The sequence below is a fragment of the Nipponia nippon genome, unplaced genomic scaffold (assembly GCF_047370975.1).
Source record: "Nipponia nippon isolate SJK-2023a ecotype South Korea unplaced genomic scaffold, ASM4737097v1 scaffold_28, whole genome shotgun sequence".
NCBI classification, from domain to species: domain Eukaryota; kingdom Metazoa; phylum Chordata; class Aves; order Pelecaniformes; family Threskiornithidae; genus Nipponia; species Nipponia nippon.
Window position 1 is genome coordinate 6,529,753 of NW_028262345.1, and position 25,785 is coordinate 6,555,537.

At 42.7% G+C, this 25,785-nt stretch overlaps 1 protein-coding gene across 6 annotated transcripts in view; it reads left to right on the forward strand.

Annotated features, from left to right (window-relative positions):
- NCAM1 (neural cell adhesion molecule 1) overlaps window positions 1-25,785 on the forward strand; it is a 147,431-nt gene that overhangs the window by 83,277 nt on the left and 38,369 nt on the right. For 3 of the 6 annotated variants that reach the window (XM_087763293.1, XM_087763295.1, XM_087763296.1), the window contains exons 2-14: window positions 2,755-2,829; window positions 4,341-4,559; window positions 5,316-5,459; window positions 6,334-6,471; window positions 6,978-7,095; window positions 8,357-8,526; window positions 9,403-9,545; window positions 15,520-15,549; window positions 20,004-20,154; window positions 20,736-20,920; window positions 21,284-21,380; window positions 22,183-22,353; window positions 23,579-23,710. In XM_087763293.1, the coding sequence (XP_087619419.1) occupies window positions 2,755-2,829; window positions 4,341-4,559; window positions 5,316-5,459; window positions 6,334-6,471; window positions 6,978-7,095; window positions 8,357-8,526; window positions 9,403-9,545; window positions 15,520-15,549; window positions 20,004-20,154; window positions 20,736-20,920; window positions 21,284-21,380; window positions 22,183-22,353; window positions 23,579-23,710 (1,773 nt within the window). The remainder of the gene's footprint in view (window positions 1-2,754; window positions 2,830-4,340; window positions 4,560-5,315; window positions 5,460-6,333; window positions 6,472-6,977; window positions 7,096-8,356; window positions 8,527-9,402; window positions 9,546-15,519; window positions 15,550-20,003; window positions 20,155-20,735; window positions 20,921-21,283; window positions 21,381-22,182; window positions 22,354-23,578; window positions 23,711-25,785) is intronic. The other 3 variants (XM_087763294.1, XM_087763298.1, XM_087763297.1) reach the window with 1 other exon arrangement.

The window sequence follows — 25,785 nt, forward strand, 5'->3', positions numbered from 1 at the left end:
TGACCTGGACTTGTTAGGCCACAGAGCTGCTGCAGCATTAAGCTATAGCTGGAGGAAAGCCAAAATCCAATTACATTTTCTGCCTAATGGGTCATGATTTATGCTGTGAAGAAGGCAGTGATGTTGCTGGGAGAAAAGGGCATCGGGCATGCTTGGATATGCATTGTGGAAGGCTGACTGTAAATGAACATGAAAATGGGGAGGTATGCTTTCCTTTCTCACTTGTTTAGTACCAATGTAATTCAAATCAAAAAACAAGTAGTCATACTGGACTATACACAACACAGGCCAGAAATCTGGTTAGCTTTCATTGTGGCTAACTTGCTTTGCTGTGATTGTTGATTCTCCCCTTACTGTACTAAACCAGGATTGTTTTAATAAATACAGCATCTTTGACTTTTTGCTTTTGGTTTCTGGTGATGCTTCCAAAATGGTACGTTCCTTCTCTTTTGCCCATTAAATGCTAATCAGTTTCACTTTCGTAAATAAATGAGGAAAAAATATGGGGCTTTTTTCAGTAGCGGGGCTCCAAATGTAGGCTCCTAAAGCTGCGCTTTGGTATTGAGGTAGGATACTTGCCCTACTTCTTAGCTGCTCAGAGAGGCTGGTTATTCTTGAAGGCCCAACTTTTAATTTAGATATCTAAATACAGATTCAAAACCTGAACTTTGGACTTCCATTGTCAATGTTGGCCTTTCTTTTTTACTTTCTGAGTGAAGGTGAGAAGGCTTTTACAGCAGCAATTATTGGAGCCTCTGAACTTTAACAAACATTTAACTGTTCACCCAGGAGCTCTAAATGTTCCTTAATAAATTGTTCTCATTTGGGTGAGACTAAGGATTCTTGGTTCTATAAATTTAATTTCTAAACAGGAGCTATCGCTCACATGCTGGAGACAAGATTGTAAAAGGCAGTTTAATTGATAATTTGAAAACACTGTAAAAAGGTTCTGTTATTATGCCTGTCTTTTTGCTGATGCCCCCAGCTTCTGGAGTGTTCATATTGGAAACTACTGTAATGTCATTCTGGAGTATTTGCATCACTGCACATTGCTGCAGTTGCTGCCCAAAGACATTAATTGAGTTTGTGATATTGTCTGTGCTCAAATCTAGTTCCATTGTAATGCAGAAGGATAAAAGTTTTAGATAGTACTGCAAAGCAGAAATCTGGTCTGGAGCAACTCAGAGGTCTGTATTGGAGACATTTAAGATCTCTTTGTAGTACCTTTTGCACTCATTCCATACAGCAGAGACCTTCCTAAGAAGAGCACCCCAGAATATGATTCCAAATGTAAAATTCAGATGTCGTAAAGATTTTTAGAAAAACAAAAGCAACATAAATGAGCCTACAGAAGGAGGCTATTTAGTCCTTGCTGCACTGAATCTAATAAAACTGTAGCCTTTTATTATATTTGGCTCTTTGTACTTGCAGTTCTCTTTGGGATTGAACTATATTAAAGTAGTAATAGTTGAGAGAAATTAAGTTTACCCAGAAATAAAACAGGCTGAATGCAGGAGCTAGAAGGGCAACGTGTACTTCATTGAAAAGTACAAGGAAGGTGAGAGAGTACCCTCAGACAAGACACGCGAGTTAAATAAAGATGTCCAAAGGGAGACTGAAAACATCCAAGAATCATTTTGATTTCTTTCAGCAACAGTATCCTCAAATATTCTCTCTGGAATTATTATCTAACTTGGATTATTTTTAAATGATTCCTTTGAGGCTATGCTGGATTCGGTTGTAGGAAGCACAGAAGGTACGATATCTTTCACTGACTCCAGGCTCCCTCAGTTCCAGAGAAGCATGTAATAGATGCTTCACTCATGTCCATGGAACATCTGTTCCATCTCTGCTGCCAAAACACCTTCAATCTCTTATTTAAAAATAAAATAAACAAAAAGCCACAAGAAAACAACAACTATAAAACTCTAACATAAAAGCCAAAGCACTGATGATATTCCATGAGAGAACAGTGGAAGAGACCAAAGTATTGCTAATATTTTCATCTCTGCAGTAGGAGGGAGTTAGGTGAAACGTGCCTGGATGAACTCGAAAGCAAGTCTCAGCCAGTACTGTGAAGGCAGAAATCACAAACTGTCAATAGTCTTTGTCCGTAAGTGGAGGAAATTTCCTTCCTAATCCAGGTATGCTCTGTCGGCCATAAACATCTCCAATTTGCTGGCTGTTTGGACTAAGTTTCTGACTAGAAGGTCAGATTAGGAGATCAAGGACTCAGAGTATGCCAGTGACTCCCACTCTGCATTTGTGATGGTTGGTGACTGGGGCTTGTATGAATGTGGTATCATATAGAGCAACAAGAAGTCTCTAAAGCAAAGATAATACGTATTTGCTGCCAGGGTAGGCCTTTGAGACGGTTCCAGTTTGAATTCAGAGGAGTCCTTACAGGCTGCTTGATGTTCAGGTGTGCACACCAAGCGCACTCCCTAGTATTGCAGTGTGGTAGAGATTTGAATGTAAATCAGCCTTTTCTGTATCATTCCACGTGGTTTTATAAAGGGCTGGAAGCAACTCTGAATGTTAGCAACTTCTTTTGGGCCCTCAGGGGTCCGTGGCACTGTACATTCAGATAAATACTGATAAAGAGCAACACTTATGAAAGCAAGGACGCTCCACCCTATGCTCTTCCATTGGATGAGTAAAGGAGCCACAGGGATTGGAAGGCTGGTAAAGCTTTTTGCTGAAGGACCACTCCTATTGTCTAACAATCTTCTGCACGCTCATTTCTTTTTCCAGCCTCTCTACAAGTGGACATCGTTCCAAGCCAGGGGGAGATCAGCGTTGGAGAATCTAAGTTCTTCTTATGTCAAGGTGAGTGATGGCTTATGGCATCGTTGTCTTCATCTGGGTTTGCTGGGAAGGTCAATCAGTGTATTAACTCTGGGATAAAAGCTCTAGTGGCAGGTCTAGCTGCAAGATCTCCTGCTCTTTCTTTCTCATATGCCCTTATGGTTTATAAGACTGAATAGCAAAGGCAACACGCGCTGTTTACTGGAAACGGTAAATACGTTCTCCCATGAGAGCTGGCAACAGAAAGCAGCTCCAGCAAACAGATTTTAAAATGAAAAAACAAGTACTGAAGTGTTGTCTCTAAGCTTGAGCAATAGCCACAACACTGGCACCTTGCATCATTCCACAGCTCTTTGATCTTTTGAATTTAGAATTAAGCCTGTTGTTTTTCCAAATTATTTCTCTAATCAACTGCTAACAGCAGTAATGGGAGTGCTAGGTGACTTGAGAGCTGTTACCTCTGCAACTAAGGATTTTAATGCTGGTGAAAACCTGCATTTGTTGTGACACAATTTAATGTTTGTTCAGGCCACCAACTGCCCCAGGCTGTTCTCCTGCACAATGTGGTGCAATGCTGACACAATCCATGAGCCCCAAAGCGGGTCTTAAAATTTTATGGCATTTTCCAAATTAACATCCATGTGTCCTCTTCAGAGGTTATCCTGAAAGCAGCTGGCCTGGTTTCTAATGGGAGGAATTAATATGTTGGAGCACTGACATGATAGCATCCTGAAGCATGATACAGAGCAAATAGGTGCTGTAGTGAGCTCTGGGATCAAAATGCCACCAGAGGACCACACTTCCTCAGGAGCATACTGACTGGGACAAGTAATGAGGCCGTCTGATCCAGGAGTGCTTAAATGCAGAGTAATTTGTTAATGCCAGTGCTTTAAAAATAAAAGTATACTCTGAGCAAGTGCTGTTGTGATGATATTTGCCTTCAGAAAACTGTGGGATCAATTAAAGCCCCTCCAATAATAGGAGTTTGTCCCAAATAACAAAGCCACACTGAGGAATGCAGAGATGTGAGCTACAAGAAAGAGGCAGCCTGGAACCACTTAATAACAATTCTGATTTACACTGCATGCAGCAGGAGGTTTAAGCTGATCAGTACCAGAACTGCTGCTACAGCAGTGTCACCATTTTGGTATGCAAAGTAGCCCAGCTTGCAAATACAGGTATTTATTGAAAACATGATGGAGCTGAAGCAGGAAGAGATTTTTATTTCTTGGACTGATCTGCATAGTGGAGGGACTGGGACATGGGATCCCAGGATGCATAGAAGGCCATTCTGGGCTAAAATGAGTGTACCCCTTTAGATTACAAAACCAACCTGATATCATTTTTGCAGGACAGCAGCTGACCATTCACAGTGCTGTGAGAGAGAATTTTCTTTGCTTGCTTCTCAGGTACCAGAAGCCCTTCCCCTGGGTCAGTCTTCTGCATAGTGCAACTGGTTGTATTTAATTCCCTCTGTGCAGATTTGTTGGGAACTCATTTCACTTTGCTCTGTTTTCTTTTATCGTCCCTAGTGGCAGGGGAGGCCAAATACAAAGACATTTCCTGGTTTTCCCCTAATGGTGAGAAGCTGACGCCGAACCAACAGCGCATCTCAGTGGTGCGAAATGATGACTTCTCCTCCACCCTCACCATCTACAACGCCAACATTGATGATGCTGGCATCTATAAGTGTGTTGTCAGTAGCGTGGAGGAGGGAGACTCCGAGGCCACCGTCAATGTGAAAATTTTCCGTAAGAGAGCGGCTCTGAGGCTATTTTCTGGTCTACCTTGCACATGTATGAGGCAAGATTAGGGAGGCAACCATTTTACCTTCCTAGAAAAGGCCATTTTTAAAGGGGAAGAAAGAGGGTAAAAAGGAAAGGGGATGTTAAGAAGATGCAGCCTTCTCCTTTCTTGGTTTTGAGGGGAAAGTGGGAACTAGGACCTTGGCCTGTCAGGGCATTACCAGCATGTCTACTACTTAAATTCTCCTGAAAGACAGGAGAGCAAAGGGCAGAAGGAGAAGACTCTAGTGTATCATAAATGTCTGGGAGGAGTAAGCAGAGAGAGCAGCTTTTGTGGATGACAGGCATGCTGTGAGATAAGACTAGTCTTCAGTAAAGAGGATCACACCTTCAGAGAGGCTATAATAAGCAATCAGCATGTTGTCCAGCAGAGCCGTGATAGCAGCTCCTCCCCTTCCTGCTGGGAAGCTGAGCAATTCCAAGTTCACATTTTCTCTTTGCAGTGTGGACAAATTGGTGAGCTAGGTAGAGTATTGGTTTGGCCCACTGATATGCCTGGGAGGCAGGGCTGGAAAATGGGGTTCCTGTGTTGCAGTGCAGTGCCTTGAGTCAGGCACACCTTTATCCTCCCCTCGGGAACATGACGATTTCTAGAGAACATGTTCTCTGGGGGTCCCTTTGGTTTCCTCAGGCTTGAGTCAGGAGCACAGTTTGAGGTGTGCCAAGAAAGCTGCAGTGACTTTCTCCTTCCATTCTTTTCAGAAAAGCTGATGTTCAAGAATGCTCCTACTCCTCAGGAATTCAAGGAAGGGGATGATGCTGTGATTGTGTGTGATGTGGTCAGCTCGCTGCCTCCTACCATCATCTGGAAGCACAAAGGCAGGGATGTTATCCTAAAAAAAGATGGTAAGGCACAAGAGGTGTCTTGGTGCTTGTCCATTCAGGGGTCAAATGTCCATCTCCCATCAGGCCTCAAATCAGGCTCATGCAAGGGGTTCAGGAGAACAAAATAGTGGTGGTCACAAGGGAGGAGAGAAGCAATTTGTACCTAACACTAGGTCTTAGGATGTGAATGTGGTTATTCAAGGAGCTGTGGTTTGGCAATGGCAGAACAATAACGTTCCCACAGAAATGGCCATCAGGCTGCGACACTGGAATAGGCCAAGGAATGCTAGAAAAAAATTTCAGATAAAAGAAGTCCCATCCGACAGAAGAGCTGCATATTGTGACACTCTCCAGTCTTCCTAAGGAAAAGGGGCTAAAAGCTCCCTGCAAGAATGTTTCCCTTTCTTTCAAAGTGCTGCAAACTGTCATGCCCAGAGGGGCATTTTACTGGCAGAGGGGACTCCAGAGCCCTGACTCCACCTGAGCATTCATTTCTCAGCTGTGTTTCCCACGTCTGCTTGTTGCAGGCACAAGCGAACTGTAGTAAGACTTGAACTCTGGCACCATTGGGCAAGAGGGGCAAGTTTCAAATTGCTTGTTGTCTGATACTAATTAAATGTAAATGTGTTTGTGTGTGTATATTTATCTGTTTATCTCTCTGTGTGTACTTACAGTATAAAGCACCAGAGCAGTTTGTCTGCTATCCGCATCTGGTTTCTTTCTTGGCAATGTCAGATCCAGTTACAGCACCATCTCCATTAAAGGATAGGAAGGGAAATTTTATTATGCTAAGCCTTGTCTCAATCCAGAAAGGGCGAGGAGAGGAGAAGAACCTGTTACCTGCAGCGAGTTTTCCTGAGGATCCTTGGATGAACCTTCCTTTTGTCTTTTCTAGTTCGATTTATAGTCCTGTCCAACAACTACCTGCAGATCCGGGGAATCAAGAAAACAGATGAAGGGACATACCGCTGTGAGGGCCGGATCTTGGCTCGTGGGGAGATCAACTTCAAAGATATTCAAGTCATCGTAAACGGTGAGCAGCTTAGAGTAAGGCTAGTACAGGGGCAGGGTAGGTAGCACCTGCACTCCAGGCTGCTGATGGAGATATTACTTTAGTTTCACACTCATGATTTACCATCAGCTTACTAATCTTTCTCTGCTGTGTCAAATAAAAATGTCCATGAAATTGAATGAGTGTTTACCAGATGTTTACAAGAAATTATCATGTCAAGAGAAACCTTTAAGTGTCTCATGACTTAGAGTGACGTATTGATCTTGTTGGGACTCAGAAGTGGTTTTGTCCACAATACTGATTTTCTGTGCATCTCCCCATCCCCTGCCCTTTGTTCCCTGTGCTGATTGCTTTGGAGAGCTCATGCATCAAACCTGTTGATTGAAACCAGCAGGCAATGGCATGAGGGTTTGAATTACTAGTGACATCTGTGTGTTTTGCAGAGATTTACAGCGAGCCTTCCAGGGCTCGCTCTTGCTCACATCTTCTGTCCTTTCTAACTTGAATGTGGATTCCTTCTCTTCTAGTACCTCCTTCTGTGCGTGCCAGGCAGAGCACCATGAATGCCACTGCCAACCTCAGCCAGTCTGTCACCTTAGCATGTGATGCTGATGGCTTTCCCGAGCCAACCATGACGTGGACAAAGTAAGATACTGTGTGCAGCGTCCTGATTGTGTGTAAGCATGGATGTTTTCACCAAGGCCTGGAAAAACAGGCTGGAGGGAAAGCAACAGTTTAACTGGAGTAAGATTAATTCATTTTTCTCACAAGAAAAAGAATGGCTTCATAACGGAATTGCAGTTAGCTTCTGTTGTGGGTTAACCCTGGTAGGCAGCTAAGCACCACACAGTCGCTTACTACACGCCCTCTGAGTGGGATGAGGAAGACAGTCAGAAGGGTAAAATCCAAAAGCTCGTTGATTGAGATAAAGATGGTTTAATAGATAAAGCAAAAGCTGTGCATGCAAGCAAAGCAAAATAAGGAATTCATTCACTACTTCCCATTGGCAGGCAGGCATTTAGCCAGGTCGGCTATCCCAGCTGTATCCCCTCCCAGCTTGTGCACCCCCAGCCTACTCGCTGGCAGGGCAGTGTGAGAAACAGAAACCCCTTTGACGTTGTGTGTGTGTGCTGTTCAGCAATAGCTAAAACATCATTGTGTTATCAATGTTATTTTGGTCACAAACCCAAAACATAGCACCATATGAGCTACTATGAAGAAAATCAACTCTATTCCAGCCAAAACCAGTAGAGATTCGTGGAAAAACAAGAATTAACAGCAAAAAGAGCAATTTTTCACTGTCCCATTGCATCCCTTTGTCAAGCTGCAAATAGAGATGAAGCTTCATGCTGACCAGACCTGTCTTGTGGGTCAGTTTATTATCATCTGTGAGGAAACATAGGCAAAAGCGGATGCTGTAACTTGCATTTGTCATGCCAGGAGATCCGCATCTAACGTCTCTCCCTTCATTTCAGTAGGTGTAAATTTCACTGTCAGGCTGTGATACAGACTTCAGGTATACTGTTCTTGAAATTGTGTAGCCTTTGGTGAAGGTTATGGGAACAAGTTGTAATGTTGAAGCAGCTGATGACAACTTGGAATATTGCCTTGATACGCAAGGACAGAAGCCACCTTCAGTGGTGTTTATAGCTCTTGCATATAGGCTATGATGTGTGTCAGGAGGTGAAAGGTTCAGCTGCCAGAAGCCTTAAGGCAGGAGGGCTTAGGGAATAGATCAAAATGTAAGCTTTGTAGCCCATAGGGAAAAGAAAAGGTGGTAGTCCCTCTCAACCTGAGGAGTGTCAGTGTAGTAACACAGTTCTAGCATTAACAACAAGCCTAAAACAAAAATAGCCTTTGATTGCTTCTCCTCCCCAACACAGCCAGTGTGCTTTGTGCCCTGCAGGGACGGAGAGTCAATAGAACGGGACGACGATGAAGAGAAATACAGTTTTAACTACGATGGGTCCGAGCTCATCATCAAGAAGGTGGATAAGAGTGACGAAGCAGAATACATCTGCATCGCTGAGAACAAGGCTGGCGAGCAGGATGCCACCATTCATCTCAAAGTCTTTGGTAAACATGCTCTTACCATCCTCCCTTTCCAATCCAGTTGGCTATTGGTAGCTCACTAGTGCAAACTGGAAGTAACCTATTTATCCCAGTTAATGCCTGATGTGGCTTATCCAGAGCTGCTTCTTTCCAAAGTAAAGAAGCTGTGCATCTCTGCCATCATGCTAGGCAAAACAGATTCTGTGTAATTGTCTGAAACAGATGCCAACTCCATTCTGCTTCCTCTCTGATAAAAGAAATTCAGTCCTGTACAGTGAGTGGTGTGAGATTCACATGCTACTTGAAATATCTTCCAGGCCCAGAGGGCTGAATCCTAATCGAACCAAATCTGCTATTTAAAAGGGCTTTAGCACTTCAGTGGGACTTGCTATAACCTGGACAGGGAGGTGAACTCCATCCCACCACTGTGTGAATGACCTCAAGCTTGCAGGAATGAATCAGCAGCTTTCCTACCTTCCATGAATCTGGGAGTGTTAAGAAATATAATTCTCCCTGTCCCATCCCTCTGCAGCCACTTGACAAAGCTGCTTATCAAAAAGTTAATTTGGGGCAGAGAAAGTACACAGCAAGGTGGAAGATTTAAGTGACAATCCCAGGAACTTATCATTTGTACACTGTTAAATGGGTTCTACTTCAGATATACCCTCTTCTAGTCCTCTCTTACAAGCCTCAGCTGTAAGCATGTGTAGAAAAGGTCTTCTAGTCCTGAAAGGAGGTACCCTCTTCTCAAACGTCACTCTGCTCCCTTCCCCATATGGCAGTAAACTTGTGCCAGTTCAGAAGCTTTTTTTCCCCAGTGTTGCTTGTTTCAAACATTGCTGTAGACAGGCAAGCTTCATTCTGAGCACCAACTGAATTAAGGTTGTGTTTTCTTTTCAGCAAAACCCAAAATCACCTACGTGGAGAATAAAACAGCCATGGAGCTGGAGGATCAGATTACACTGACCTGTGAGGCGTCTGGGGACCCAATCCCTTCCATCACTTGGAGAACTTCCACCCGGAACATCAGCAATGAAGAGAAGGTATAACCCTTCCCAAAACCATGGTCTTATTTGCTGGGATCAGTGCAACTTGTATTTGCCTGCTTCTGCTGATCCAGAATGCATGATAGCCGCACGCAGATGCACATGGAAATCATGGTGATTCCCCTCTCTGTAGTGAGAACACATGCAGACCTGCACAGACTGCTAAAGGGTCAGCTCCACAGCTGAAGTAATGCCATAGGTGTCGTTTTGTACAAAGAGCCATCTCAGTTTATAACACATGAGGATATGCTTTTTAATTTCTGCTGGCATCACTCTTGAGTTGAACTAACCTGAAAAGCAGTTGGCCCCGGACCCTTTTCAGAGGAGTTTCCAAAGGGACATACAGTTGCAGAAAGCTTGTGAAAGGGTTTTTCCCTTCTGTTTCCAAGGTGAGAGGTGGGAATGAGCACCCTGATTACAGTGTTGTGCATGCTGTCAGCATGATGATGACATGATTTGGGAGGGTGGTAGGTGGAGAGGTGTGGGGTATTCTCTCTCAAAGATGCAGTGGACCAAAATGAGCCTGTTAATTCCTTCTTGCCCTTCTGTATTGGTGTTCTAATGCTGCATGTACCTGAAGCACAAAAGCCTGGCTGCCTTTGTGTTCACCTGTTTTGTTGATCACTTCAATACCATTTTTTTTCTTAACAGGCAAAAATAATTAGCAGTTTTTCTTTTTTAAGAGAGTACTGTGGGTTGTTTTTTTTATTGGCCACAATTCCCCTTAACTAGACAAGATGTGCTGTTATTACTGTAGATATTTCATAGTAGTTGCATAAGATGATCAAGAGGCATAGTTTAGAGCTAAAGAAAGCTTAGACGAAAGTTGGAGTAAGGAGTTGTTGCTTATTAATAGTTTCTAATAACAGGATGCTTCAAGGCTCAGCTAACTTGGGCATACCAGGGGTTCTGACCCAATATGAAGGCAGCAGTTAATAGACTATGAAAGTCTCAAAGTGACAGAGGTATCTGCTGTCAGTCATCCACACAGCTGCCATTCTGTACTGTAGCTTCCTAAATGAGCTTTTTTTAATTGCCTCCATGATGTCAGCTCTTCACCGTGTTGTTAATGTGTAACTTATTAATCAGGGTGACAAAGTTTTCCAGCCTTAATTCTTTCTTAATGTCGTTTGAATTCAAGGGCTAGTGTAAATCCCTGCAATGTTTAGAGAGAAATTTCCATTGCCTTCAAAAGCTGTAGGCTTGGGCTCTCACTACAGCATGACTGGGGGACCTGTTTTGACAGGATAAGGTTATTCATGGTCTTGTCTGTCTAGGAGAGTGGTGGGAGGAGCTAAGTGCTCTAGTGCTCCTAGCACTAGATTTTGGTTCACAGCCAAGGAAAAGAGCTTTGACAGGGAGAAGAGTACAAAAACTGAAATAACACTAAATCGAGTAGAAGTTGGTAGGAGAGCCTGTTTGCAGAGAGTCCCATCTGTCCAGCCCAATTACACTAACGAGATCTCAGTGGCAAAACTGCTAACCATTTTTGAGACTCTCATATATCCTGTTTGATGCTGTTAAGTTGGTGATCAACATTAAGGAAAATGTTAATACGCTGATAGTTTCTTATATAGATGGGGGGAAAATCAAAGGTCTGAGGTACTACCATGTGTCTCGTACTGGTTCAGACCTTCAGGGCAAAGATTTTTTTTATTTTGTTTTGTTTTTTGTCATATACCATGCACTTTCTAGGCAGGATTTTTTGTGTGTGTTGTGTTTTGTTTTGTTTTTTTACTTTTTCCTATTCTCTATCTTGTGCTCTAAGTATAGGTGAACGGTACAGATGTCCACAAAATCCTCAGGTCAAAATAGCTCTGATAAACACTCTATTACCTGTACAACCAAATGCATATATTTTGTTTACTATCCACTTACTGTCTCTGGGATAGAACAGGGAAATGAATGGTCTTTGATGTGGGACAAACAACACTATTTTTAAAATTATCAAGCCCTACTTTTGAATATGATTTAGATATTTGGATGCATCTGTCTTGCTACATGTTGTTTACTTTTGTAATCATGCTTCAGTCCAGATTTTTAAAGGTCTAGAGGTGCCCTAACTCCCATGAACATTTGGTACTTCAGAAAAACTTACCTAAACCCCCAAACAAACAACAGAAAAAACCTCTCTCTGGCTTAGAGCTTTCTCCCGCCCTCAGTCTTTGTCCAAGAACAGACAGTCTGATGTGTGGACAAGGGGCAGGAGGTGCTATAGCCCAAACACCTATGTGGAGAATGTCACAACTATTTCAACATTCCCATGCTTCCCTGAGACACCTGTTGATATCCTAGCATGCGTTGCAAAAGATTCTTCTCTCTGCGGCTATGCCTACGTAGCATGGCACTCCTTGGACAAAGAATCTTTTGCTTTGAGGATGGTCTGCAAATGTAAGTGGTTGTGACTGTGCTCCAGCAAATTCAGATGACTGGCAACCATATACCAACATAGATGAGCAGACCAAACTCCCAGATACTGACATGCTGGAAGCTTCCTCTTACTAGTAAGCTGGCAGCTTGCATTCTTCTGCCCTGCAGAGAGTGCAAGTAAAATAAAAAAAATTAAAAAAAAAAATAAAAAAAATTGCTTATATGTGGTTTACTTTGGTTGTGAATGTAGGAACATGCTACTTAGCAGAAACTTTTGACCTGTCAGGCTGAGATTGCTGTCTATCACTACTGCAGAACATAGCAAGAACTAACAGGCCTGGAAAGTCATCAGCATGATGATTTGAAGTGGTTTGGCTTTATCTTTCCTCAAGTATTTATTTCTGTGCCATTGCAGGGAGGAGGAATGCTTTCTCTTTGAATGATAGCAGATGTAAAGCTGATCATGCCATATTCCTCATCACCTTCAGTATATTTCATACCCTTTTAAGAGACATGTTTCTTCTATTGCTCTAGCAGAATACTAACTGTGATTCAGTAAATATAGTTTTGATCTGTTGTGTATTGATGTATACAAGTTTTTTACAATTTTAGTGCAGACATGAGTGTGTTTCCTGTCACATTTTTTGGATGAGGCAATCACTAACTACTCTTAGACACACTTTCATGAAACAGTTGCGGAGACAGTCCTAAGTTTCTTACCCAGCAGTATAGCTCAGTGTGTGAGGAATGGGAGGGGTTACAGGTGATGTTTATATGTGCAGGCCTTTTAATATCTTGCCAGAGCTGGCCGTAGGTATATCTGTGGCATAGGATCTCACTCAGTACTGCTGTCTGGCCTCCCATGCTAGCTATCAAGACCTGCATCACGTTACCATTTTCTCTATGGCAAGTCAAAAATAAAGTGAATGTTTTCTCACCAGAATAGAGGAATCAAAGAACAGAGGAAGCGATCAGCTCTGGTATTCTTCCTCCTTTATCCTAATTACAGTTTAACCTGCATAGTGTTATTGGGCACTTTCCACCAAGACTGTCCCACAAGGTTCCCTGTTCCTAAAGTAGGAAAATGCGGAAGTCTGACTTCTGAGTGGATCACAGTTTGAGGGGCCCCTTTAGTAGGTGGCTGCTTGTCTGAGTAACAGATGTCTTTTTGCTCACCCCTCTGACAGGTGAATTACATCGCTGCGTTGTGCTGCCCTGAGAGCAGTCCAGTGCATCCTTCCACTTATTTTCTGGGTTACTGTTAGTGACCAGTAGCCTCTATCAGCTCTATGTTGTTGGCAGCTAAAGCAAATAGCTAAGTTGTTAAAAATTTAGAAATCTTTAGATGAAAACGACTTGATTGAATTCCAGCAAGGTAACGAGTGCCCCTTTGCTAGGACATAAGCATTGAGTTGCCAGTGTTGCAGCAGCATGCTAGGGCACAATAACCAGAAGATGAGAGGAACTCATTCCCTTGCACAGCTCACACGAGGTCAAATTTAGCAGTGAAGTACTTAAAAAAAATAAAACATTGAGTGAAATAGAGAAGAGCCAAATACTCTGCTGATGCATATGAGCATTGTTGGAATACCTTCAGCAAAGTGCTTCTAGATGTGATGCAGCAGATCTAACATTTCAAAATTTAACTTAAGTTTAATTTCCTGATTTTTTTTTTTTTTTCTTTTAAGTGGACAATATACCTTGAATACAATTCCCTGTCTTAAATTTGTGTTGTACTTCGCATCTCATGAGATGTACATGGGAATGTCTTTGGATTTAATGATCCAGGGAGTAAACTACATTGGCAGTTACCAGGAACTCCCTTGTAACTGAAGATGCTCCCATCTAACAACTTGCTTCCAAAGGGAAGGGAAGATGCTAGCATGTATGAGGCTCTTGGTTCCCCCTCTATCCCCTGCGAGGTTTAGCATACAGCTTGTGTATCTCTTTGTCTTGGTGAGGCAGAGTTAGTATGAAACTCTCCAGGATGGAGAATGTGGTTCTGCCTTTTTTTCCCACACCCACGAGTGGCATTACAAAGAAAGAGCAAACTCTAGGAGTGTGGGAACGGGCTTTTTTCCTCCTTCATCTTCCTCTTCCTTTAGGTTGACAGATACTGAACACCAAAGGATAAAAAGATGTCTCTTCTTTTTTTTTTTTTCCTTTTTTTTTTTTTTTGTTTTTCCCCTCCTCTTTTCTTTTCCAGTCCCTCTGTGTGACACCATAGTGACTCAGTGAATAGGACTGAAAGGGGACTTGTATGGATATAAGCAAGGCAGTTCCCTGGCTAGTCTGGCTTGCTCAGGTACAAGAATGACTGCTGCATCAAAAAGGGATTATGCTGAATTATTACAGTTGCCTGCTCAGCTTTCAGGGAACTTATGCACAACAGGATACATATGCATAGAAATGATCAGATGATGGGAGTGTCCTAGCCCATGCAGGTGTCGGTGAGCTTCTCTTCAGGTGGCTTCACCTCAGGCCTCTAGTTACAAGCAAATAACTTGCTTTTATGAAACATTAAAAAATAAGGCTGTCTGTACTGTATTCTAATACTTAAGTCTCACAATGTTCACTAGAAGCACTGTGGAAACAATACTATGTTTTTTATTCTCATTTCCTAAGCTTTCATCTCCATTTCTGTAATGTCACTCTTGTGTATGCTGTTATATCCACATGTCAGCAATACTTGTGCCTCACATTCAATAATGCCATCATGGCTGTGATATTAGCAGGTGATTTTTGACTCCTGAACTGAAATGGATCAAGTTGCAAATGAAATAGAGACCAGAAGAAAAATATATGAAAGATAAATTATAGGGGAAAAACAGAACCCAGCAACTTTGATCTTTCTGAACCACAGTGAATATGGTCCACACTGTTGGTGGCTTTCTCTGAATGGGAAATGTATGTTTATTGGTAAGGTTTGTGCATGTTTCACTGATGTTTGGTTGTCCCAAGCCCAGTAAGGATTGGGTGCACACATCCCTAAGCATAATGAGCTGGACTTTATCAACTGGAGGTACGAGGTTCTGCCGTGCAGTCTCCTGTCCAGGGCAGGTCATACTGTTTCAATGCTCTGCAGCTCAAGGTCTCCTACTCCTGGCGCAGTACGCATGTAAAAACGTGTACAAATGCATGATCACATTAACGATATGAGTGTTAATGTTAGTCGGTGTGTGCGGGTGGCTAACAAAACAGTGTTAGACAACCAGTTCCATAACTATCTTTGCAATTTAGTGACCTAGATAATCACAATCACTTCCCCAGTATACTGGGAACAGGTTTCTAGAAATGGCGAGATGTGACAAGTGAAATAGTCACTCGATACATAAAACCAGAAGCAGTCTTTAGGTATCGTTAGCCTTTGCTTAATCATTTTTCAGGCAAATTTATAGGATATTAAATTTTGAATGCAAATCTAAATTGAGGTTATATTGGGAAATGGAAATTGTGATCACCCCACACACATGAGAGAGACTTGGAGCCTGCATGTACACAGAACGCAATGCGGTGCATACACTATGATACCTAAAAGCAACCTTTGATAAACTTTTATTGCTTTTTTTCTGTTGTTGTGTTCTATATCTGTTCTCTCCAGGCTTCGTGGACCCGGCCCGTGAAACAAGAGGTATAAGATTACCAGACCTTTAGCAAACTTCTTAGTTTTTTGATTTTGTTTTTTTAAGCATTACAGATTAACAGATCTCTAGTCCAGTAACCTCGCCAACTAAACCAGCATTAATAATATCAACAAATTAAGTATCAATACATAAAAGAAAGAGCTTATAGAGTTAGAAGTTGCTTGGCATGTAGTAGCACGTTATTGGATGAGCAAACTAGCTGTGTTGGGAGTGAGTAATTTTGGTTGTCACTTTAAAAAAAAAAGACAATTAAAAATAAAAGCAAATGTAAAATCTGACAAATACTGCTTTCACCATTTTCTTTTATGCTACCAGTGTGAATCATCTCTCTCTTCCAGAGTTTTAAGAATTAGCAACAGCGTGTATTCTGGGAAAGTATTTTTTTTTTTCCAAAGATAGCCTCTTCTGCTCCAGCCAACTCATCTGTTTGCTCATGGTCCTCTTTAAGTTTGACCTTCTCTTAAAGGACAACTGCGTCATGTTCCATTTCAAAATCAATGCGGATAAATCTTTCACAAGTTATATTTCTCCAGAAAATGCTCCAAATTGCTAAATTATTATTTGCCTTTGATTTGCAAGGGTCAGTGAGGGGGTGTGATATTATGCAGTAACTCAGTTTGGTGCAAATGTGGTTTGTTTTATTTCACATTCAGTGCTGTATTTTAAAAATAATAATAATAACAACCTACCTTTACATGCACCTAATTTGTAGCATTTTTGCTTCAAAATGGACCAGAAGGTGTGTTTCCGAGCAAATAATAGGGGTCAGGTAGAGAATAAAATCAGCTATCAGAACTGGGTGACTTGTATTCGTATTTTTAGGATCAACTTTGGAGGCTCTGCGTATCCTGAATTCTTTTTTATTTTTAAGCCGCCTTAAACTGTGGAGACTTGGTGTGGCCTAAACAAAGTGAACCCCTACTTAAGCACCATCTGCCTTTGTTTCATATGGGGCTGAGAAGATACTCCCCATTCTTACTTCAAAATAACCTGTTGGAATAGATGAATTGTGGCAAGTGAAGGCATCGGATAGTCAGGCCTCATGTTAATTCCTATTACAGATGTCTCCATCTCCCCTCTCCCCCGCCCCTGTGTTTTCACTGTGCTCTCTTTCTCCAGCTTTTTATTAATATGAGCACTAATACTATTAAGCTTGCTGGCTCTAAATTTCTTACTGTGTCTGTGTCTTAAAATATCCAGGTGGTGGTTCTGTGAGAATGTTGTTGGAGCTTATTGTTGCAGCTTATGTGGACATATCTTTAAAATAGCTAGCATGGGGTCTTCTAGCAGTGTATTCCAGTGGTAGGGCGTCCAGTTCTCAGGAAGCTGAGTGAATACTTGGCATTGTTTCATTCTTACTATGCATTAGCTAGTTTAAAGTAAGGAAGTCTCCATGAGCTTCAGTCATAGCAGTATATATGGGTGTTAAATCTTGCTTTCCTTGCTTTGGAAGCACAATTGTAGTTGGCTGCTTCTTCCTCTAAGGCACAAACAGCTCTACTTACTATGCACAGTCCCCATAATGTCTCAGTTCACCATTCTGGTCCTGCGTATACTGGACAATTGTTGAAAGTCATGTTGAAAGTTGTATTAACAGCATATGCTAACAACCCCCCTCCCCCCATTATCACCAACAGATGCTAAAAAACTCAGTTACAAGCAAAACTACACCTCAGTTACACAACAAACTGGTGATGCCTTTCTGGTAACTAGGAATTAGTGCAACCTTACAAATATTAAGAGCTGCAGATGAGTTCTGGTTAGTGCAGTGCAAGCACAGAACCAGGAGAGACCACTTGTCTTCCTTCACTGGAATTTGCAGCTGTGATCAGGATTTCTGGGTGCTGTTTTGTAATGACGTCCACCATGCAGAAAGCGGTTGAGGAGAAGATATGACTATGTGAAATTAAATCACGTATACTTGTTTGTGAAAGGACTGGAAAATCCAAGAGGTGGAAGGATGGGGGTAAATGTATTTCCGACTTGTTTCTCCTCTTCCCCTTTGGCACTGAAGTACTGAAATCTAGGCCAGCTTTGTACATAGTGACTATGTGCCGTGTGGCATTGTCAGAATTTGGAGAAAAACACCTGCATATATCTCAGTATAAGTTGTAGTAATTGGTGATATAGAGAACCATCATACCCTTTTCTGTAGAGTGGCAGTTGCTATGGCATGAGTTACTGCCTGTGTCCCTTAGGTTGTCTCCCCATTACTATGAAGCATTCTGTTATCCAAAATCCTCAAAATCAAAGAGGCTGGGTAAAGGGATTACAAGTGTCTACATCTGGCTCACAAGTTTCTACCTATCCTGTGTCTCTAATAGGCAGGAACTATTAGCATCTGATGGTCTGAATTATGACTAGAGAAAACTAGTAGCATGCTTTCTTGGGTAGACGTTTTTCTCTTCTTTGGAGTATGTTTCCTGATCTTTTTTTCTTTACTTGTGCCTTTTGCATTAAGAAACAGAGCCTCATCTTCAGAATCAGTTGCATTACTTGTAAAGTTGTCATTTTACCATGACTGCCTAGCACTCTTTTGTTTATATTGGATCTTGACAAAGTGGGGAAAAGGTAGATGACACTGGATGTAAAACCACTTTTGCTGTAATGATCATGTGCTGATACTTTGCCATGTTTATACTCTTGCCTGCTGATGGGGTCATAGAGATGAGTATGCAGAATATTCACCCAATTCATGAGCTAAAAGAAGCTGGGAGCCTCTGCAGATCTGGACTCTTGACATTTATGGATCCTACTGCAATAGTTTCAGAAGTGAGCTGGGTTTTGTAGTAAAATGACAAGTCAGACAACAGGGTAATTATATAGTCAGTCAGTGAAGAAAGATAAAAGCAGAATTTGATTGTGTAAGATACCACAACGGACGAATGTTGTGTTAAGGGATCCTTCCCTGGTTCTAGGAAACAATGCATGAAACACCATGTGTACATGAAATAAAGAACAGCAACACAAGGGACCAAGCACAGGAGAGGGAGTGGAGTTTGTATCTTGTGGCATTGGTCAGAGGTTGCAGTAGAGCTGTACGCAGGTTAGAAGAGAGAAGAAAAATACATATAATTGCTTTTGTGTCATCAAAGCATACTATTTCTGTGCATATGAAATTTGACTAGCTCGAATTAATATTCAGAACTAACAGAGTTAATCGCATTTACTTGTAGAAACTTTGTCAGTCTCGGAGACTGAGACCAGTAGTTCAGAATAGAACTTCTATAGAACTTCTATAGAACCAGAGGGTCTGACCACTTGAGATACCAGAGATGTACTTTGTGCTACAGCTCAGTGCATTTGGCTGTTTAATATCCTCAGGGTTTTTACTCATAATCTCCGTACTTATCCTGTATCTTCCAAGAAAATTAATGCTCTTGGAGCATTAATTGCATTAAGTGTGGCAGGCTGCAGCAGCAGGTGCAGCCATGAGGGTACCTAATTTGTTCACTTGTGCTTGTGCCACTTTGGAAACTAGATGAGAGAGTTGGTGCTTTAAAGCTTCCAAGCTGAAGCACAAGCACCAAGAGCTTGCACAAGCACTGGGGTGGAGGGAGGAGTCCATGGCCTTATGCACTTCGTGTATTAAGAGAGAACTTGGGCTTTGGTCACAAATTGGAGAGGGAAAAAAAAAAAAAAGTGATGTGGGATGGGATTGCTGGGTGGCTGCAATCCCTTTGAGCAGATGGTAGCCTGAATTTTCCATTCCTTGTGTCTCTGTCATGGACATCCCCACACTTTCTTGCATGTGGGAACAATTTCTAAACTGACATATAACCAATTCAGATCGCTCTAGAATTTTCTTGAAGCATCATAAGACCTTGAAGCAGGGTTGTCTCTAGAAGGGTCACATAGTTTTCTTACCCTGTTTACTGTACCTTGTTCTCTTCAGTGCTACGTTCAGGTGAAAGTTTTGAGCTTTCATTTGGCCTGATTCAGCTCTGAGGTCTGGATCTGTTCTTATTAATGCCATTTTGAGGACACTGAAATAAAACAAGTATCAGTGAAAGCAGAGGAAGGCCTGAATTCTCTGAGTGGAAACACAGTAGCCATTGGGGAGGTTTTCTACAAGAGCATCCTGGCAAAAATTTGTAACCAGAGCTGGATCTCTACAGTTCTCACTCTGGGAAGAAGCTTGACGTTATCTAGCTGTCCTCAGACATGTAGTAGCATCTGATACTTTGGTCCTTCATTTCATTTTTTCGCTTCTCCTGGGTGCTTTGAATCACTGCAGTTGGCCCTGTGTGACAAGGAATCTTCTTGTTGCTTTTGGAAATGCCTCTCTGTGCCCATGATTTCACCTGGCCTTGGGTGATCACTTCTGAAGTACTGAGCACTGGAGGGTTGGTGTGAGGTAGACTTGCATTTGTTCCCATCCCTTTAGTCTGCACCACAGGCTCAGAGCTCAGCCTCTAACTCTCTTTTGCTTTCCTGCCAGACCCTGGATGGGCGCATCGTAGTACGTAGCCATGCCCGGGTGTCGTCCCTGACTCTCAAAGAAATTCAGTACACAGATGCCGGAGAATATGTATGCACCGCCAGCAACACCATCGGGCAGGACTCCCAAGCCATGTACCTTGAAGTGCAGTGTAAGAAGTGGAGGATGGGGTGGGGAGGGTGCTCGTGTTTAGAGAGGGGACTGTTTTGATTTCCTGTGACGAGACTGAGGCACCTACAGCTAGGGAAATGTGTGTTGTTTAGGTAGAGGGCATGGGAAGCAGCTCTGTCTGAAATAATTTTGCTGGAGACGTGTTGCTGTGTGCATACATGCAAATGTTTGCTCTAGCTGTCTCCAGCTGGGGTACTGTTTGCACCTTGGGAAGATCATGGTCCGTCAATCTGCCGCAGTCTCATTTGGGTGCATGAGAGTCCTTCCCTAAGAGAACTTCCTGGTATGCGCTTCCCTAGATGGATAGTATGCTGTCTGCTCCTCCTCCCACCCTGTGTTAGGAGCAGCCTTTGGGACTGAGTAGGTTTCCTCCTTATGTCCTTCAGCAAAGGATGCCACCCATCCCCCTAGATGAGAAGACAGTACCCGTTTCCTATATTAGATTCCCTTCCCCCCATTAAACTGGACCCCAGCCAAGGGATCCTTAAAGTGAGGCTGACTGGGCTACTTTAGGAGATTTTTTTGGTTCAAATTGCCTTCACAAATGTGTCTGTCTTTCAGATGCCCCCAAGCTTCAGGGCCCTGTGGCTGTCTATACCTGGGAAGGGAATCAAGTGAACATCACCTGTGAAGTATTTGCTTACCCCAGTGCTGTCATCTCCTGGTTCCGGGATGGACAGCTGCTTCCCAGCTCAAACTACAGCAACATCAAGATCTACAACACTCCGTCAGCAAGCTACCTGGAGGTGAGGAAAAACAAGGAGGGGAGAAGGCATATGCAGCCAGGAAGGCTCAGTGCTATCAAATAATTTATGTTCCTGATGTTGAAGGAGTTAAGTCTTTTGTCAGGGCACTCTGTTGGTAGACAAGTAGTTGTGTGGTGTTTCTGGCACATAAAAAGAAATGGCTAAGAAAATCAGGTAATAGAAGACACCACCCCAGCCTTGCCTTTGACTTTCTGCCCGCTGCATTTCTCCCCTCTGTGGACAGCCCTCAGAGTGTTAGCACGTGTACTTTATTGTGGCTTCTTTCCCTGGCAAAATGCAGACTGCATTCACAGAGTGAAAAGGGTTTTCTGATCTGAGCATGAGCCTTCATTCCTTCCACAGGTGACACCAGACTCTGAAAATGACTTTGGGAACTATAACTGCACTGCTGTGAACCGCATTGGCCAGGAGTCCTCAGAGTTCATTCTTGTGCAGGCAGGTGAGCATCCCAGGCAGGGAGATAAAGAAATGCGCATGCAGACCTTGACCTGAGGTGACAGAGTGATTGTTCTTTTCTAGTTTGTGTTGGTGGGGTAGCAGGAGAGCCAGCTTCTACTTTCAGAGAGACTGTTCGTAGATTTTTGTGTTGGGATGGGTTGTAGATAACAAGATCCTCAGTATCTCTGTTTCCTTGTTTCTGAAGGGTCTCGTTCTTTTCTGTGCTTCCACTTTGACAGAGCTGTGATCTTTGATTTCTGACAGCCATTGCATATGTGCATGCATGTGTGCTTCTCAAAATCAGCAAAATATCCCTGATAGTACACATAGTGCAAGACAGAAACCTCAGAGCACTGTGTACCAACGAAAGAGGCCCGGTGTCTGACTGTCTGACAGACTGGAAGGGCCTTTGGTGTCCTCTCAGGGCTGCCCTAGAGACAGATTTAGGAATGATCAAGCTATGTATTGGAGTGCCCTGTGAAAGAGACTGTAGGGACAGAATAGCATCCGGGATTCTCTTGCTACTCTGCTCTGGTTGCCCTCTTTTGAAGAAGGTACTGTAAGTCTCTAGCCTCTTAAAGGAGAGACAAGATGAAGATCTCTGTACTGTTTAATTAGCATTCTTAAAAGCCTTCTTAACAGCCTTCCCCTTCTGAGGGAAGCCTCAGGCCTACCCTTCTCCTCTCCTTGGTGAAGCCACGACAAAGGTGTGTTTGATATTCCCAGTTCTCTGTTTTCTTTGCCACCGGAGCTTGTTTCCCACTGTCTTCTGTATCACTGGTTGTTTTCCCTTCCTCCCCCAGATACTCCGTCCTCTCCTTCCATTGACAGAGTGGAGCCCTATTCCAGTACTGCCCAGGTGGAGTTTGATGAGCCTGAAGCTACCGGCGGGGTGCCCATCCTCAAGTACAAAGCAGAGTGGAGGGCACTGGGCGAGGGAGAATGGCATTCGAGGTTGTATGATGCAAAAGAAGGTAGGATGATAAAACAAGATGTTATTTCCCCCACCTGCATCTCAAAAGACTTTCTTTCCTTTAGGGGAAAGCCAGAGTGGAGGGTTCCATAGCTTTGCAATTTCAGCTCCTATATTAAGGCCCCAGACAGGTTCTTAAGCATTTGCTTTGCAGTGACACCTTGAATTTTCAGTTGGAAATGAGGGTCCCACTGTGCTGATAGCTCTACATGTGTGACAGGGCACCAGGCTTCTCTGCCTGTAGAGCATGTGTTGTAGCACTCTGTATCCCTTCCTTGTTCACGCCATCCTGTTTGAATAAGGTGAAGAACCCTGTGCCTGGTATCAAATGAGGTTTTACTTGCTGACTGGGGAGTGACCGTGTGCTACCTACAGAAGGCTTTTCAAGCCTTGTCTGTCAGCCCCTTTAGTCACACTTCAGTTCCCCTTGGAACATAAACCCTCCTATTCCAGAAGCAAGTCTAACTCCCATTGCACCCTGTCTCATTATAGCAATCTATAGGAATACACACTGCTTAAAATGTATCATTAAGTTCAGTAAACCAAAGAAATTTTTATTTGGGAGCACTATGAAGGCGATAGTTCTGTTTCAGAGCTGAATCTTCCACTGCCAATCCTGGCTGGAACTGAAATTCTTCTTTTAGGTCCCCACTGGAGTGATGTGATCATAGCTAGTCAGGTTTATTTTTCTCATTTCTAGCTTTGTGTCTGTGTAGGAAAAATAAGCTTATTTCTTTCTTTATATCACGATAACCCTACAGCAGGTTCTTTCCATCTCTTAGATTATTTCTGATCTCCTTATAGAGAGAGATGCGTTTCTCTCCTGCTAAGGGCTTTGCTTTCGATTGGATTGTGCAGCCTAACAGATGAGCAGTTCTAGGTGGTATGTCTACTACAGTCAGAGCCCCACATGACAGTGGTCTTGAAGAACATGATTCAGGGAGCTCCCTGGCACAGGCCAAGGGCTGATGTCCTCTGGTGTCTACCGCGAACTCCGCTACGTCCCCTCTAGAGAGGCTGTGGCAATACACCTCGCTAATCAGCTGGTTGACACAGAGGTGGTAGCTCTGACCTTTCTCTTTGTCTGCACTGTTTATGTGAGGCTGGGCCCAGAAGAGGGCTCTGTTACATGGGGTGAGCATGGCAAAAGTATACGATAGAAACATGGCATTTATCGTTGAGTTAAAGCCTGAGCCTTTGCTTTTCCTCCCTTGTTTCTGCAACAGCAAATGTGGAGGGTGTGATCACTATCACTGGCCTGAAACCTGAAACAACCTACTCTGTGAGACTGTCTGCGGTCAATGGCAAGGGTGTGGGTGAGATTAGCCTGCCATCCGACTTCAAGACACAACCAGTTCGTAAGTAAAACTGAAACCTCCCTCTGCTTCTCTTTCCTTGCATCTTTCCAGGGAATCTCTGTCATGCATGGATGACACCTTCTTCTCTTGCAGATGTTGCTGCACCCTTTGTTTTTGTTGTGTTTTTTGATTGTAGTGAATTTCATTACTAATGAAAAATCTTTGAAGGTAGGAGGCGGAGGAAATATTTATTTGCACTGGTTTGTGCAAAGAGAAGGGGCTATGCAACGGAGAGTTTTAATAAGAAAAAGCAGCGAGTTGAGAAGGGCATTAGTCATAGAGAATGTAATGTCATTGTTGCAAGGCAGGTTTTTTTGCAAATCGGAAATTAAGAGGTTCAGCATAGGACTGGCCATGAATTGTGAAGGGAGAGGGATTTCTCTTTTCTGCAAATCACTGCTTTAAGATGCCTATGTAGCATGTAAGATGATTTCCACAGCCTCTTGTCTGCTTTACTCGGGTAATCTTCCACTCCAATGGCAGGATGCTCTGCTGTGGCCTAACGCTTTCCCTTCTGTTTCAACCAGGAACAAAAGAGGCAAGAATTAAAACCAGAGAGTTATTCAAGACAGGAAGGAGAGAAAGAGAAAAAAATGTGTAGAGTGGGTAGTGGAGATGTGACAAAAGCAGGCAGGGGAGAGGTGGTCTCTTACTGTTGTACACAGCCTCATCCAAGTATTAGGGTCTGTATTCAACCACCCACAACCCCAGGGGTTCTTTCTCATTCCCCTTGCATTTAGATCTACAGCCTATTCTTCTTCCCACCGTCGCACCCATACTTGTGTACCTATTTCATAGCTCTTCTGAAACCACTATGCAGGACCTTCTCCTGAATTCAGAGCTAGGAATATTCCTAGCCCCTGTATGTGCATGCTTTGAGGCCCTGTGAGCTGTGCATGGTCTTGATTTTTGTCTGCCAACTTCTGCCTCACCAGAATTGCTGAGCCGTATGGGACGGTACACATACCTTGATGCTTTGAAATCCTAAGCTCTGTGCAGTAAGCCAGCCCTCACAATTGATGTCTAGTCTGTTGTGATAACTCCTGTAACCTACCCCACTCCCTAGGGTTGGATTTAAGATTAAGCTGGTGGTATTTTGATTTTCCAGCTCCATGTTCTCTATCTCCTCTTCTCACCTCTTCTACATTTTTTTTCCCCCCCCTATCTCTATCTTTTCTTTTTGTCTGTGTTCCATCCATGGAAAAACTGCAGGCATCCCTCACTCACGTAAGTGCCTCTCTGCATTTCTTTCACTCTCTTTTCATGTTCCTAGAGTGTTCCTCTAATATACATAACATTAGCTTTTAATCTAGTACCTTTTTCCTCTCAGGGTCTTTAGAAATGAGGTAACTGGTACTGTCTGTTTCCTAACAAGACTGACACTAGGATAGTCATCCTACTATGGGTATTACTGCTCTTTTTAGAACAGAATTATGAATTAACATCTTTTGTCTTTATCGTAAAGCATGCAATTCAAATTTTTAACTTAGTGATTGTCTAATAATAATAGTTAGCATGTTGATTACAGAGTGGAGTAGTGGAAGGCTTAATGATTATGAATCGATTAAAAAATTTTCAAATTTCAATGAAATGTAGGTAATTCAGGAAAAAAACAGGAGAAAGTTTTAGCTAAATTGCAGATCTGGTTTAGACCAACTAAGAGCCAACCAAAAATTTCAGAATTTTGAATATCTTCACAATTTTGAAAGCAAAAACTTCTAAGAAAAAAAATCACATTTTTTGCCTTTTCTCACTAATACTTTTTACTGTTAGTAGTCTTCAGACAGTCTTCCAGCACTTGTGTAGATTGTATACTCAAATAAACCTCATACTAAATAAAAAATGCATGTTTCCTCCTTCCCAATGCAAAATATGGATATGTTTAATTGTCAGTTGAGTTCAGTGAAACATTGTATGCTCCGTAGCTTTGTGCCTGTAAAATCAGAGTTAATTAACGGCAGCCAAAAGAAACCTCTTTATCCAACTGAGCATTATTCTGTTTATTAAAGTATGTGTCCTTGTGGTGAACTGTTGTTATTCCCAAGATTGCGTGGGCAAGTTTTATGAAGCTGCTG